Source organism: Lepisosteus platostomus, chromosome 5 (genome assembly GCF_059453375.1).
Source record: "Lepisosteus platostomus isolate fLepPlt1 chromosome 5, fLepPlt1.hap1, whole genome shotgun sequence".
NCBI lineage: Eukaryota > Metazoa > Chordata > Actinopteri > Semionotiformes > Lepisosteidae > Lepisosteus > Lepisosteus platostomus.
This window is the reverse complement of record NC_142615.1, coordinates 229,724-247,917: the sequence shown is the minus strand read 5'-3', so window position 1 is coordinate 247,917 and position 18,194 is coordinate 229,724. Positions and strand designations below refer to the sequence as shown.

General features: G+C 57.6%; 1 protein-coding gene across 2 annotated transcripts; it reads right to left on the bottom strand.

The window, feature by feature from the left end:
- Positions 1-1,253: 1,253 nt before the first annotated feature.
- zbtb22a (zinc finger and BTB domain containing 22a) lies at positions 1,254-17,284 on the bottom strand. Of its 2 annotated transcripts, XR_015936289.1 has the most exons (5): positions 16,682-17,284; positions 14,546-14,761; positions 13,354-14,035; positions 2,951-4,100; positions 1,254-2,918 (listed from the first exon to the last, which is right to left on the bottom strand). XR_015936289.1 is itself a non-coding variant. In XM_088631063.1 (4 exons), exons 2-4 carry the CDS (start codon positions 14,756-14,758, stop codon positions 3,019-3,021), a joined length of 1,977 nt encoding a protein of 658 aa, XP_088487189.1. In that variant the 5' UTR covers positions 14,759-14,761; positions 16,682-17,284; the 3' UTR covers positions 1,254-3,018. The 2 variants fall into 2 exon arrangements, 1 of the variants encoding a protein (XP_088487189.1); XM_088631063.1 differs by having other exon boundaries at positions 1,254-4,100.
- Between the last annotated feature and the right edge of the window lie 910 nt (positions 17,285-18,194).

Genomic DNA, 18,194 nt, shown 5'->3' with positions numbered 1-18,194 from the left:
GGAGGGAGAGGGGGCAGATGGAGGGAGAGAGAGGGGGCAAAGAGAGGGAGCAGAGAGGGGAGAGAGGAGAGAGGGGCAGATAGGGGACTGGGGTGAAATCCCGTCACGCTGCCCCCTGCCGCAGCGCCGGGAGCGGCTGGCTGTCGCCTCATTCCCACGGTCACCCTGAACACGCGTGATCTGGAACTGAGACTGAATGAGAGGTCTGACTCCAGTTATTACCAGGACTCGCTCTGAAATCACGCTCCCCCTCGAGCTTTCGCTTCCATCATCCGTGACCAGACGCGCGTGGAAGCGCAGGAGCCTGCTGTCACATCCGCTGTCTCTCTCGGCCCCGTCCCGCACCGACCCCCAGCCGCAGAGCCGGCAAGCGTGAAACTGACGCCACGTTGGCTCCAACGCGCAGGCGGGGCGCCGTAGTGAAACCACGAGACTGTTGAGCCAAGATGGCGGCGAACGGACCGCAGTTTCTCCATTGGCTCCCACGCCGAGCCGGGTGTGGGAATTGTAGGTCACTGCCGCCGCCTGGCGGACACAGGGCGCCGGTGTCCCCGATGTCTGGACTGCCGGCGGGGATACCCAGCGATAGATCTGCGGGCATCCGCCGGGTGAGAAACCCGCGCCTCTGAGCTCCCTGCTCTCCCAGGCGGCGGTGTACACGTGGTCTGACCTGCCATCTCGCAGGGGTGACGCTCCGATCTACCTCTGTAGTAACCCTGGCACGGAAGCAGCTGTCTCTGCACCGTGCAATCGCACCTCTGACATGCACACCGCCCTGGAAGACTCATCGACTCCACTCCAGCTGCGACAAGACTGGCCCATTGACCCTGGGGGCGATATCCTCCCCCTCCGCTGGTCTGACTCTGCTCTCCTGTCTGTCCCCCCCAGCCCCTCTACACTCTGGGGGTGACGGGGCTTCTCCTGCTGCGCCCCAGAGCTCTGGAGCTGCAGCCCCCAGGATCTCAGAGTCTCCCCTCTTTCAGATCCAGACTCTCACACCTTCTTCTCCAGGGCCTGCCAGCTCAGAGATCACGACCCGGACTGTCTGGAGTTCGTATCTGACCTCAGATGCGTCTCCTGGATGTTTCTGCCGCCAGCCCGGAGCCCGGTCCGAGGGCGCCGCGGTGGAGCCCCCTCTGGCGGACACGGCGCGGAACTGCAGGCGAGCGCCGCGCCGCCTTTCCCAGCATTTCAAGACCGAAATACCCCCGACGCGTCCCTCGGAACTACGGCAAGCAATGTAAGCAAGCAGCTCATTTTTTATTGTTTTTATTTTTACAGGAACCCCGAGGACCGCAGCGCTGATTCAGATCATCAGTGAAATAATTACAGCCGCCGGTCGGAAGCCCCGGGGCAGACTGCTCCGGGACACACGGCGCAGGGCAGTCAGGAGCTGGGGGCGACCGGAGATCCGTCAGTCCTGCGCTCCGGCCGCGGTACGGAGCCCAGCGTCGCCTGTCCCTGTCCCGCAGCATCGTGTGGCCGACAGTCACAGCCTCCACACTGTCCGCACTATGTACAGCGACAGACACTACACACTGTACCAGACACTAGATATTTACACTGGACAGCACTTATACAGCACATCACGTATTGTAATATACATATATACGCTGATAGACACAGTACACAGCATATACGGACAGTAAGATACAATACACACTGTAGATACTGTACACAGTATACGCACACTGTACACAGCATTGACATTGTAATAGACCCTGTACATAGTATATACACACACTGAATATACACACTGTAATAGACCCTGTAGACGGTATATACACACTGTAATAGGCACTGTACACGGTATATACACACTGTAATAGGCACTGTACATAGTATATACACACACTAAATATATACACACTGTAATAGGCACTGTACACAGTATATACACAAACTGCACACAGTATATACACACACTAAATATATACACACTGTAACAGGCACTGTACACAGTATATACACAAACTGCACACAGTATATACACACAGTAATAGGCACTGTACACGGTATATACACACTGTAATAGGCACTGTACAGAGTATATACACACACTGTACACAGTATATACACAAACTGCACAGTATATACACACTGTAATAAGCACTGTACACAGTATATACACACTGTAATAGGCACTGTACACAGTATATACACACACAGTATTTACACACAGTGCACACAGTATATACACAGTGTAATAGGCACTGTACACAGTATATACACACAGTGCACACAGTATATACACACAGTGCACACAGTAGTTCCAAGTAGCTGTGTCAGCACGCGTAGGCTGCAAATGAAATGTTTCCTTTCTTCTCTTTTCACCTGGAATAAATCTTTACTTGTTCCTTTACTGAACGCAGTACTGTACACACTGCACACAGCACGTACACACTGGAACACACTGTAATAACACCCTCCCACCTTAAAATGTGAACTAATTTGTATGCAACTACTTTTTATATATCAGAATTTCTATATTCAATATTTTTATTTAAGTTCCATGTAAATGTAAATGGAGCACTGCACACTGAATATAACACTATATGTAGCATACACACTGGAAAGGGTACTGTAAACCATACACTGCACATAGCATATACACACTGTAAATGACACTATACCAAAGTATATACACACTGTACAAAGTATATACACAGTGTACACAGTACACACTGTAATGGACACTGTGCACAGCACACACACTGCACACAGTCTATACACATTGGAAAAGATACTGGAAACAATACACTGTATATGAATACACCCATCGCATTTAGACACTGCCACACAGTAAATACACATACTGTGACCCCGTCCACAGCACAGACGCACTGTAACACAGCACACACACTGTAACACAGCACACACACTGTAACAGCACACACACACTGTAGACAGCACACACACTGTAACAGCACACACACACTGTAGACAGCACACAACACACACACTGAGCTCTCCAGTCGCCACACTCGCAGGCTCGAGGCCCGTCAGACACGCCCCCTCTCAGCTGTAAGCCCCGCCCTCCCCGAACCCGCCCCCTCCCGCCTCCTCCTTTAGCCCGTAGAGCCCCCCCCCGGGGGGCCCCAGCCCTTCCTCGCCCTCCTCCCCCTCCTCCTCGCCCTCCGCGTAACGGCCCAGCCCCGCGCGCTCCACCTTGACCCCGTCGCCGGGCGGGGGCGGCGGGGCGGGGCCGCGGCGGGCCAGGCCGGCGGCCGCCAGCCGCGCGCAGTGCGCCTGGTGCCGCAGGAAGCTGTCGCGCCACACGACCTTTTTCCCGCAGAGGCCGCACTCGTAGGGGCGCAGGGCGCCGTGCGTCTTGAGGTGCTTGGTCAGGTGGTGCTTCATCTTGAAGGTCTTGGCGCAGACGGGGCAGGCGAAGGGCCGCAGGTTCAGGTGCTGCATCTTGACGTGCCGGTCGCGCATGCTCTTCAGCGTGTAGGCCTTGCCGCAGTGGCAGTAGTGCACCTTGCCCGTGTAGGGGGCGCCGGCGAGCGCGGGCGGGGCCGGGAGGGAGGGCGAGGGGGACGGGGGCGAGCCCACGGCGATGGCGGCGGGCGGCGGCGGTGGCGGCGGCGGCAGCGGGGGGGGCGCCTCGCCGGCCAGGAAGAAGTCGCTGTGCTCGAGGGCGGAGGGCAGCAGGGGCCTCTGGGATACCTGCCCCGTGCCGTCCTCGATCTCGTCGTACGTGTCGCCCCCGAACGCCGCCGCCGCCGCCACGGCCGCGTAGCGCCCCGCCTCCCCGAACTCCTCGGCCTCCGCGTCCTCCTCCTCATCCTCCTCCTCCTCCCCGCCGTACTCCTCCTCGGCGCCCCCCTCCTCCTCCTCCTCCTCCTCCTCCTCCCCCGGCCTGCCGCCCGGCTGCAGCCAGGAGCTCACCTGCCACGGCGCCCCGCTGGGCAGGGGCGAGGAGGGGCAGGAGGAGCTGGGCCGCCCCCCGGCCTCGGCCTCTGCCCCCCCCACCAGCTCCATGTCCGCTGCCCCCCCACTGTCCCGCGCCCCGCTGCCTGCCACCGCCAGCTCTTCATCCTCCTCCTCCTCGCCGTACTCCTGCTCCCCCTCCTGGTCACTCGCGCTGGGGTACCGGCCTGGAGGAGACAGGGGCACGTGTGACCACAGAGCCCACAGACACACTCCACACCCACACAGAGCCCACAGACACGCCACACCCACACAGAGCCCACAGGCACACTCCACACCCACACAGAGCCCACAGACACACTCCACACCCACACAGAGCCCACAGACACACTCCACACCCACACAGAGCCCACACACACTCCACACCCACACAGAGCCCACAGACACACTCCACACCCACACTGAGCCCACAGACACACTCCACACCCACACTGAGCCCACACACACACTCCACACCCACACAGAGCCCACACACACACTCCACACCCACACAGAGCCCACACACACTCCACACCCACACAGAGCCCACAGACACTCCACACCCACACAGAGCCCACAGACACACTCCACACCCACACAGAGCCCACAGACACACTCCACACCCACACAGAGCCCACAGACACTCCACACCCACACAGAGACCACAGACACACTCCACACCCACACAGAGCCCACAGACACACTCCACACCCACACAGAGCCCACAGACACTCCACACCCACACAGAGCCCACACACACTCCACACCCACACAGAGACCACGGACACACTCCACACCCACACAGAGCCCACAGACACACTCCACACCCACACAGAGCCCACACACACTCCACACCCACACAGAGCCCACAGACACACTCCACACCCACACTGAGCCCACAGACACACTCCACACCCACACTGAGCCCACAGACACACTCCACACCCACACATAGCCCACAGACACACTCCACACCCACACAGAGCTCACACCCACACATAGCCCACAGACACACTCCACACCCACACAGAGCCCACAGACACACTCCACACCCACACAGAGCCCACGGACACTCCACACCCACACAGAGCCCACAGACACACTCCACACCCACACAGAGCCCACAGACACTCCACACCCACACAGAGCCCACAGACACACTCCACACCCACACAGAGCCCACAGACACTCCACACCCACACAGAGCCCACAGACACACTCCACACCCACACAGAGCTCACACCCACACATAGCCCACAGACACACTCCACACCCACACAGAGCTCACACCCACACAGAGCCCACAGACACACTCCACACCCACACAGAGCCCACACACACTCCACACCCACACAGAGCCCACAGACACGCCACACCCACACAGAGACCACACACACTCCACACCCACACAGAGCCCACAGACACACTCCACACCCACACAGAGCCCACAGACACACTCCACACCCACACAGAGCCCACACACACTCCACACCCACACAGAGCCCACAGACACACTCCACACCCACACAGAGCCCACAGACACTCCACACCCACACAGAGCCCACAGACACACTCCACACCCACACAGAGCCCACAGACACACTCCACACCCACACAGAGCCCACACACACTCCACACCCACAGAGAGCCCACAGACACGCCACACCCACACAGAGCCCACAGACACACTCCACACCCACACAGAGCCCACACACACTCCACACCCACACAGAGCCCACAGACACACTCCACACCCACACAGAGCCCACAGACACTCCACACCCACACAGAGCCCACAGACACTCCACACCCACACAGAGCCCACAGACACACTCCACACCCACACAGAGCCCACAGACACACTCCACACCCACACAGAGACCACAGACACACTCCACACCCACACAGAGCCCACAGACACTCCACACCCACACAGAGCCCACAGACACTCCACACCCACACAGAGCCCACAGACACACTCCACACCCACACAGAGCCCACAGACACACTCCGCACCCACACAGAGCCCACAGACACACTCCGCACCCACACAGAGCCCACAGACACTCCACACCCACACAGAGCCCACAGACACACTCCGCACCCACACAGAGCCCACAGACACACTCCACACCCACACAGAGCCCACACACACTCCACACCCACACAGAGCCCACAGACACACTCCACACCCACACAGAGCCCACAGACACTCCACACCCACACAGAGCTCACACCCACACAGAGCCCACAGACACACTCCACACCCACACAGAGCCCACAGACACACTCCACACCCACACAGAGCCCACACACACTCCACACCCACACTGAGCCCACAGACACACTCCACACCCCCACAGAGCCCACAGACACACTCCACACCCACACAGAGCCCACAGACACACTCCACACCCACACAGAGCCCACACACACTCCACACCCACACAGAGCCCACAGACACACTCCACACCCACACAGAGCCCACAGACACACTCCACACCCACACAGAGACCACACACACTCCACACCCACACAGAGCTCACACCCACACAGAGCCCACGGACACTCCACACCCACACAGAGCCCACACCCACACATAGCCCACAGACACACTCCACACCCACACAGAGCCCACACACACTCCACACCCACACAGAGCCCACAGACTCCACACCCACACAGAGCCCACACACACTCCACACCCACACAGAGCCCACAGACACACTCCACACCCACACAGAGCCCACAGACACACTCCACACCCACACAGAGACCACGGACACTCCACACCCACACAGAGACCACGGACACACTCCACACCCACACAGAGCCCACAGACACACTCCACACCCACACAGAGCCCACACACACTCCACACCCACACAGAGCCCACAGACACACTCCACACCCACACAGAGACCACGGACACACTCCACACCCACGCAGAGACCACGGACACACTCCACACCCACACAGAGCCCACAGACACTCCACACCCACACAGAGCCCACAGACACACTCCACACCCACACAGAGCCCACAGACACTCCACACCCACACAGAGCCCACAGACACACTCCACACCCACACAGAGACCACGGACACACTCCACACCCACACAGAGCCCACAGACACACTCCACACCCACACAGAGCCCACACACACTCCACACCCACACAGAGCCCACAGACACACTCCACACCCCCACAGAGCCCACAGACACACTCCACACCCACACAGAGCCCACAGACACACTCCACACCCACACAGAGACCACGGACACTCCACACCCACACAGAGCCCACAGACACACTCCACACCCACACAGAGCCCACAGACACACTCCACACCCACACAGAGCCCACAGACACTCCACACCCACACAGAGCCCACAGACACACTCCACACCCACACAGAGCCCACAGACACACTCCACACCCACACAGAGCTCACACCCACACATAGCCCACAGACACACTCCACACCCACACAGAACTCACACCCACACAGAGCCCACAGACACACTCCACACCCACACAGAGCTCACACCCACACAGAGCCCACAGACACACTCCACACCCACACAGAGCCCACACACACTCCACACCCACACAGAGCCCACAGACACACTCCACACCCACACAGAGCCCACAGACACTCCACACCCACACAGAGCCCACAGACACACTCCACACCCACACAGAGCCCACAGACACACTCCACACCCACACAGAGCCCACAGACACACTCCACACCCACACAGAGCCCACAGACACACTCCACACCCACACAGAGCCCACAGACACTCCACACCCACACAGAGCCCACAGACACACTCCACACCCACACAGAGCTCACACACACTCCACACCCACACAGAGCCCACAGACACACTCCACACCCACACAGAGCCCACAGACACACTCCACACCCACACAGAGCCCACAGACACACTCCACACCCACACAGAGCCCACACACACTCCACACCCACACAGAGCCCACAGACACACTCCACACCCACACTGAGCCCACAGACACACTCCACACCCACACATAGCCCACAGACACACTCCACACCCACACAGAGCTCACACCCACACATAGCCCACAGACACACTCCACACCCACACAGAGCCCACAGACACACTCCACACCCACACAGAGCCCACGGACACTCCACACCCACACAGAGCCCACAGACACACTCCACACCCACACAGAGCCCACAGACACTCCACACCCACACAGAGCCCACAGACACACTCCACACCCACACAGAGCCCACAGACACTCCACACCCACACAGAGCCCACAGACACACTCCACACCCACACAGAGCTCACACCCACACATAGCCCACAGACACACTCCACACCCACACAGAACTCACACCCACACAGAGCCCACAGACACACTCCACACCCACACAGAGCCCACACACACTCCACACCCACACAGAGCCCACAGACACGCCACACCCACACAGAGACCACACACACTCCACACCCACACAGAGCCCACAGACACACTCCACACCCACACAGAGCCCACAGACACACTCCACACCCACACAGAGCCCACACACACTCCACACCCACACAGAGCCCACAGACACACTCCACACCCACACAGAGCCCACAGACACTCCACACCCACACAGAGCCCACAGACACACTCCACACCCACACAGAGCCCACAGACACACTCCACACCCACACAGAGCCCACACACACTCCACACCCACAGAGAGCCCACAGACACGCCACACCCACACAGAGCCCACAGACACACTCCACACCCACACAGAGCCCACACACACTCCACACCCACAGAGCCCACAGACACACTCCACACCCACACAGAGCCCACAGACACTCCACACCCACACAGAGCCCACAGACACTCCACACCCACACAGAGCCCACAGACACACTCCACACCCACACAGAGCCCACAGACACACTCCACACCCACACAGAGACCACAGACACACTCCACACCCACACAGAGCCCACAGACACTCCACACCCACACAGAGCCCACAGACACTCCACACCCACACAGAGCCCACAGACACACTCCACACCCACACAGAGCCCACAGACACTCCACACCCACACAGAGCCCACAGACACACTCCGCACCCACACAGAGCCCACAGACACACTCCACACCCACACAGAGCCCACACACACTCCACACCCACACAGAGCCCACAGACACACTCCACACCCACACAGAGCCCACAGACACTCCACACCCACACAGAGCCCACAGACACACTCCACACCCACACAGAGCCCACAGACACACTCCACACCCACACAGAGCCCACACACACTCCACACCCACACAGAGCTCACACCCACACAGAGCCCACGGACACTCCACACCCACACAGAGCCCACACCCACACATAGCCCACAGACACACTCCACACCCACACAGAGCCCACACACACTCCACACCCACACAGAGCCCACAGACTCCACACCCACACAGAGCCCACACACACTCCACACCCACACAGAGCCCACAGACACACTCCACACCCACACAGAGCCCACAGACACACTCCACACCCACACAGAGCCCACAGACACTCCACACCCACACAGAGACCACGGACACACTCCACACCCACACAGAGACCACGGACACACTCCACACCCACACAGAGCCCACAGACACTCCACACCCACACAGAGCCCACAGACACACTCCACACCCACACAGAGCCCACAGACACTCCACACCCACACAGAGCCCACAGACACACTCCACACCCACACAGAGACCACGGACACACTCCACACCCACACAGAGCCCACAGACACACTCCACACCCACACAGAGCCCACACACACTCCACACCCACACAGAGCCCACAGACACACTCCACACCCCCACAGAGCCCACAGACACACTCCACACCCACACAGAGCCCACAGACACACTCCACACCCACACAGAGCCCACAGACACTCCACACCCACACAGAGCCCACAGACACACTCCACACCCACACAGAGCTCACACACACTCCACACCCACACAGAGCCCACAGACACACTCCACACCCACACAGAGCCCACAGACACACTCCACACCCACACAGAGCCCACAGACACACTCCACACCCACACAGAGCCCACACACACTCCACACCCACACAGAGCCCACAGACACACTCCACACCCACACTGAGCCCACAGACACACTCCACACCCACACTGAGCCCACAGACACACTCCACACCCACACAGAGCCCACAGACACACTCCACACCCACACAGAGCTCACACCCACACATAGCCCACAGACACACTCCACACCCACACAGAGCCCACAGACACACTCCACACCCACACAGAGCCCACGGACACTCCACACCCACACAGAGCCCACAGACACACTCCACACCCACACAGAGCCCACAGACACTCCACACCCACACAGAGCCCACAGACACACTCCACACCCACACAGAGCCCACAGACACTCCACACCCACACAGAGCCCACAGACACACTCCACACCCACACAGAGCTCACACCCACACATAGCCCACAGACACACTCCACACCCACACAGAGCTCACACCCACACAGAGCCCACAGACACACTCCACACCCACACAGAGCCCACACACACTCCACACCCACACAGAGCCCACAGACACACTCCACACCCACACAGAGCCCACACACACTCCACACCCACACAGAGCCCACAGACACGCCACACCCACACAGAGACCACACACACTCCACACCCACACAGAGCCCACAGACACACTCCACACCCACACAGAGCCCACAGACACACTCCACACCCACACAGAGCCCACACACACTCCACACCCACACAGAGCCCACAGACACACTCCACACCCACACAGAGCCCACAGACACTCCACACCCACACAGAGCCCACAGACACACTCCACACCCACACAGAGCCCACAGACACACTCCACACCCACACAGAGCCCACACACACTCCACACCCACAGAGAGCCCACAGACACGCCACACCCACACAGAGCCCACAGACACACTCCACACCCACACAGAGCCCACACACACTCCACACCCACACAGAGCCCACAGACACACTCCACACCCACACAGAGCCCACAGACACTCCACACCCACACAGAGCCCACAGACACACTCCACACCCACACAGAGCCCACAGACACACTCCACACCCACACAGAGCCCACAGACACACTCCACACCCACACAGAGACCACAGACACACTCCACACCCACACAGAGCCCACAGACACTCCACACCCACACAGAGCCCACAGACACTCCACACCCACACAGAGCCCACAGACACACTCCGCACCCACACAGAGCCCACAGACAATCCACACCCACACAGAGCCCACAGACACACTCCGCACCCACAGAGAGCCCACAGACACACTCCACACCCACACAGAGCCCACACACACTCCACACCCACACAGAGCCCACAGACACACTCCACACCCACACAGAGCCCACAGACACTCCACACCCACACAGAGCTCACACCCACACAGAGCCCACAGACACACTCCACACCCACACAGAGCCCACAGACACACTCCACACCCACACAGAGCCCACACACACTCCACACCCACACTGAGCCCACAGACACACTCCACACCCCCACAGAGCCCACAGACACACTCCACACCCACACAGAGCCCACAGACACACTCCACACCCACACAGAGCCCACACACACTCCACACCCACACAGAGCCCACAGACACACTCCACACCCACACAGAGCCCACAGACACACTCCACACCCACACAGAGACCACACACACTCCACACCCACACAGAGCTCACACCCACACAGAGCCCACGGACACTCCACACCCACACAGAGCCCACACCCACACATAGCCCACAGACACACTCCACACCCACACAGAGCCCACAGACACACTCCACACCCACACAGAGCCCACAGACACACTCCACACCCACACAGAGCCCACACACACTCCACACCCACACAGAGCCCACAGACTCCACACCCACACAGAGCCCACACACACTCCACACCCACACAGAGCCCACAGACACACTCCACACCCACACAGAGCCCACAGACACACTCCACACCCACACAGAGCCCACAGACACTCCACACCCACACAGAGACCACGGACACACTCCACACCCACACAGAGCTCACAGACACACTCCACACCCACACAGAGCCCAGACACACTCCACACCCACACAGAGACCACGGACACACTCCACACCCACACAGAGCCCACAGACACACTCCACACCCACACAGAGACCACGGACACACTCCACACCCACACAGAGCCCACAGACACTCCACACCCACACAGAGCCCACAGACACACTCCACACCCACACAGAGCCCACAGACACTCCACACCCACACAGAGCCCACAGACACACTCCACACCCACACAGAGACCACGGACACACTCCACACCCACACAGAGCCCACAGACACACTCCACACCCACACAGAGCCCACACACACTCCACACCCACACAGAGCCCACAGACACACTCCACACCCCCACAGAGCCCACAGACACACTCCACACCCACACAGAGCCCACAGACACACTCCACACCCACACAGAGACCACGGACACTCCACACCCACACAGAGCCCACAGACACACTCCACACCCACACAGAGCCCACAGACACACTCCACACCCACACAGAGCCCACAGACACTCCACACCCACACAGAGCCCACAGACACACTCCACACCCACACAGAGCCCACAGACACACTCCACACCCACACAGAGACCACGGACACACTCCACACCCACACAGAGACCACGGACACTCCACACCCACACAGAGCCCACAGACACACTCCACACCCACACAGAGCCCACAGACACACTCCACACCCACACAGAGCCCACAGACACTCCACACCCACACAGAGCCCACAGACACACTCCACACCCACACAGAGCCCACAGACACACTCCACACCCACACAGAGCCCACAGACACACTCCACACCCACACAGAGCCCACAGACACTCCACACCCACACAGAGCCCACAGACACACTCCACACCCACACAGAGCCCACAGACACACTCCACACCCACACAGAGCCCACAGACACACTCCACACCCACACAGAGCCCACGGACACACTCCACACCCACACAGAGACCACGGACACTCCACACCCACACAGAGCCCACAGACACACTCCACACCCACACAGAGCCCACAGACACACTCCACACCCACACAGAGCCCACAGACACTCCACACCCACACAGAGCCCACAGACACACTCCACACCCACACAGAGCCCACAGACACACTCCACACCCACACAGAGCCCACAGACACACTCCACACCCACACAGAGCCCACAGACACTCCACACCCACCTGGGCAGACAGAGACTCCCGCCTCTCCTCCAGGCCCGGCTCCTCCTCCCTCCTCGTCCTCCTCCCTCTGGCCTGCGCCCCCACACGCCTGCCCGGCGGCGCCCCCTGCTGCCCGGGTGGAGGAAGCGCGCCTGTGCCGCGGCGGCGCGGGGCCCAGGGCCGGCCGTGCCCTGGGGGCGCCCCCCTTCTCGGCGGCTCTCTGGGGCGCCCCCCAGCCGGGGGCGCTGGTGCTGGAGAGCCAGGCCTCCTCGCAGCTGGAGTAGTCGCCCTCCCCGCTGGGGCGCGAGAGCGCGGAGGAGGAGGAGGAGGGGGGTGTGGCCCGGGGGCGGGGGCGGAGCAGGGCCGGGCGGGGGGGGCAGGGCCGCGCGGGGGGGCCGCCGGGCTCCGCCTCCCCCCCGCCGCCGGCCGGCCCGTACAGGAAGTCCGTGCTGCTGGGGGACTGCTGGCGCGAGGGCGTGGCGGGGGCGGGGGCGGGGGCGGGGCGCCGGCCCCCCCGCAGGAGCTCGGTGATCTTGTCCACGATGTGCCACATCTGCAGGAAGCTGGCCACCGTCACGTAGCTGACCATCTCCGCACGCAGCACCGACAGGCGGCCCGTGTAGGCGCAGCCCAGCACACTGTCGAACGCCAGCGGGTCCAGGACCGCGGGCAGGGAGACCGACGACACGTTCTTCAACAGTACCTGGGCACAGGGAGAGGGGTTCACACACACACCCTGACTGGACACTCCAGTACATGAACACTGCACTGAGAGAGAGAGGGGTTCATACACACACACTGACTGGACACTCCAGTACATTAACACTGCACTGAGAGAGAGAGGGGTTCATACAGACACACTGACTGGACACTCCAGTACATGAACACTGCACTGAGAGAGAGAGGGGTTCATACAGACACACTGACTGGACACTCCAGTACATGAACACTGCACTGAGAGAGAGAGGGGTTCATACAGACACACTGACTGGACACTCCAGTACATGAACACTGCACTGAGAGAGAGAGGGGTTCATACAGACACACTGACTGGACACTCCAGTACATGAACACTGCACTGAGAGAGAGAGGGGTTCATACACACACACTGACTGGACACTCCAGTACATGAACACTGCACTGAGAGAGAGAGGGGTTCATACACACACACTGACTGGACACTCCAGTGTGGTAACTCTGCTCTGAGACAGACCTGATCGTGGAAGTAGGGTGAAGAGGCTGCCAACACACACCGATGAGCCCTGAAGACGCGGCCCTGCACCTCGATGGCCAGATCACACAGCTGCCCCTCCAGACGCTGACGGTTCAGACTGGCCAGCAGAGCCCCCTGGACTGAGGGGAAACACACCTGCACCACTCCGCCACCGGGGGCGCTAGAGGCACTGCTGCTACAGCCTGACTCCATGAGCTGAGAGAGAAGAGAGAGAGAGGGGTTAAAACACAACACTGACCACCTGGACACTCCAGGACAGTAACACTGCACTGAGAGAGAGAGGGGTTCATACAGACACACTGACTGGACACTCCAGTACATGAACACTGCACTGAGAGAGAGAGAGGGGTTCACACAGACACACTGACTGGACACTCCAGTACATGAACACTGCACTGAGAGAGAGAGGGGTTCATACAGACACACTGACTGGACACTCCAGTACATGAACACTGCACTGAGAGAGAGAGGGGTTCATACACACACTGACTGGACACTCCAGTACATGAACACTGCACTGAGAGAGAGAGGGGTTCATACACACACTGACTGGACACTCCAGGACATGAACACTGTACTGAGAGAGAGAGGGGTTCACACAGACACACTGAGAGAGAGAAGGGTTCATACAGACACACTGACTGGACACTCCAGTACATGAACACTGCACTGAGAGAGAGAGGGGTTCATACAGACACACTGACTCGACACTCCAGTACATGAACACTGCACTGAGAGATAGAGGGGTTCATACACACACACTGACTGGACACTCCAGTACATGAACACTGCACTGAGAGAGAGAGGGGTTCATACAGACACACTGACTGGACACTCCAGTACATGAACACTGCACTGAGAGAGAGAGGGGTTCACACACACACACTGACTGGACACTCCAGTACATGAACACTGCACTGAGAGAGAGAGGGGTTCATACACACACACTGACTGGACACTCCAGTACATGAACACTGCACTGAGAGAGAGAGGGGTTCACACAGACACACTGACTGGACACTCCAGTACATGAACACTGCACTGAGAGAGAGAGGGGTTCATACAGACACACTGACTGGACACTCCAGTACATGAACACTGCACTGAGAGAGAGAGGGGTTCATACACACACACTGACTGGACACTCCAGTACATGAACACTGCACTGAGAGAGAGGGGTTCATACACACACACTGACTGGACACTCCAGTACATGAACACTGCACTGAGAGAGAGAGGGGTTCATACACACACACTGACTGGACACTCCAGTACATGAACACTGCACTGAGAGAGAGAGGGGTTCATACAGACACACTGACTGGACACTCCAGTACATGAACACTGCACTGAGAGAGAGAGGGGTTCATACAGACACACTGACTGGACACTCCAGTACATGGACACTGCACTGAGAGAGAGAGGGGTTCATACACACACACTGACTGGACACTCCAGTACATGAACACTGCACTGAGAGAGAGAGGGTAAGAGGTAAGTATTGGTAATAAAGTTTTCTTGACTGGATTCGGGTTCCAGCTCACTCCCAGTGCAGTGTTATCAATAACGGCCTTACATGATGCGCTTCTGTGCAGAGAGTTGGATACGTCTGGTTTTTGGAAGTGTCGGTGGGTTTAATAAGACGACTGCGTTGATGTGTTTTTTTTACAACGGAGAGTCACAATGTCTGGGCTGTGTGTAGCTCAGTTACTCAGAGCAGCACCGTCACGGCGGTGTTAAGCGCGATAAGTGGCCGCACACCGCCGCCGGTCCTCCGGCAGTATGAAAAATCGAGGCCGGGGATCCGGGCCGGCGGCGGCGGAGCGGCTGTGCAAGACAGTCCCATTACAGCAATGAAGCAATGAGGCGGGCATCATGTCCGATCACTAATTACATCCAGAATGAAATTAATTAGTTAATTCAATTCAGCTTGTAATACACACGTCCATATTGCCCAGGTGAAGCTTGTGTTAATTAGAACAGTCCGGGTTTAAGAGGCAGGATCAGAGCAAGAGGGGCAGGACTTGAACTATTTAAAAAGAAAGACAGATCCCATCGCGCCGGCGAGCAGCTTTTTAAAATACCCCCCCCAAACTGAACTTTGAAAGAACATACCTGGTGTAAAACCGACAAAACCTGGTTTTCTGCGTCTCGGTGGTGGTGTTTTTTTTTCTTCTCGCTCCGCGCCCCGGCGTGCCCGTGTTATTTCCACGGCGAGATTCAGGGTTTATTTTTCTTTCAATGAGGATGTGGAAGAGGAGACGCGCAGGGGTGGGCGCACAGCCGGAGCCGCTCTCGCACGGTTTGACCCGCCGCCTCTGCCGTAGTCTGCTCGTTTCTAGATCATGATAATGATGGAGAATAAGTTAGGAAGCGCAAGTGAACTGCAGATTCACAGAGCGCAGATATCTCCCCGAATACAGAGGTTTCTGCCTCTAGGTGTCCTTTCGGCGCCGCCGTGTTGGTGGGGTGACACCTCCTGTGTCTCCTCTGGAGTGAGAGCTGATACTCATATCCTACAATGGCTGGAGCATCTTCTTTTTCGTAAAGGTGTAAAACCGAGGTCCTGGTCATTCAAGTCCCCAGGGCGTTTCTCACTCTGAGTAGGGGTGTTACCCCCGTGTCCTGGTCCAATTTCCCCCTGGTCTTTACCAGTCATGGTCTCCTAATCACCCACATCTCTGAACTGGCTTCATCACTCTCCTCTCCTCCCCACTGAGAGCTGGTGTGTGGGGAGAGTACTGGTGGAGGAGAAGGAGGAGGGGGATCCCCATTATTGTAAAGAGCTGTGAGTGGAGTCTAAAGATTTTAAATGGTTGAATACTTTTATCTAACTCTGAGGGTTTATCTAGGTTGGTTTGTCTCACTTATCTTGTTTGTACCACCTTTCATCATTGGGGGGGAAACTGACTCTGACTCTGAACCTTATTAAATTTATTCAGAGGAATAAACTCCATGACCTTAAAATAGAACTAATATTAACTATTATTTGTGGAACACGGACACAAGAGGGGATTTAGAACATCTAACACTATTATAAAGATGAAATAGATACAGAAGTATTTACAAAATTAAGCAAACTATGTGGGGTATATTTCTTCCATAATGTAATCTTTCAGGAAGCAGAGGGTATAGGGTTTTTACTTTAATGTAATTTGGATGCTGGGAAACCCCTCAGCTTCCATGAAGAAGAGAAATAATTTTGAGAAATAAAACCCTGTTCTGTGAAAACTGGGATAAAAATAGTACGTCCTGGGTAAAAAAAATAACTGATGTTGATGACGAAATGTAAAATTAAGCAGATTTCATTAATAGATATAATGTTTGTGCTAAGTCTGATAATACATTGTAACCAGTACTACCCCTAGAGAGGTATTGATGCTTTTAAGAAACTGTAACAGTAGTCCATCAGAAACTATGGAAGAATTTACAACCTTTATAAGACTACAAGTAAACATATATTGAGTTATACTTGCACTAATAAATATTGAAGATCCCTCTTGCAATCTCACAATATGTAGTCAGACTATTTTGGAGCTGACCCGATAAAGACACATTGTCTGCACAGATTTAAAAGGGATATAGATGATAGCTCTTTTTCAAAAGCAGCCCAGAAACGTAACATTTG

Bases quoted from the DNA above. Each gene is read 5' to 3' on its own strand.
- zbtb22a (XM_088631063.1), bottom strand. From the start codon at position 14,758: ATGGAGTCAGGCTGTAGCAGCAGTGCCTCTAGCGCCCCCGGTGGCGGA. The intron at 14,036-14,545 runs GTCTGTCTCAGA...CCCTGTGCCCAG, and splicing joins CACCCTACTTCCACGATCAG to GTACTGTTGAAGAACGTGTC. The intron at 4,101-13,353 runs GTGGGTGTGGAG...TGTCTCCTCCAG, and splicing joins GGGAGTCTCTGTCTGCCCAG to GCCGGTACCCCAGCGCGAGT.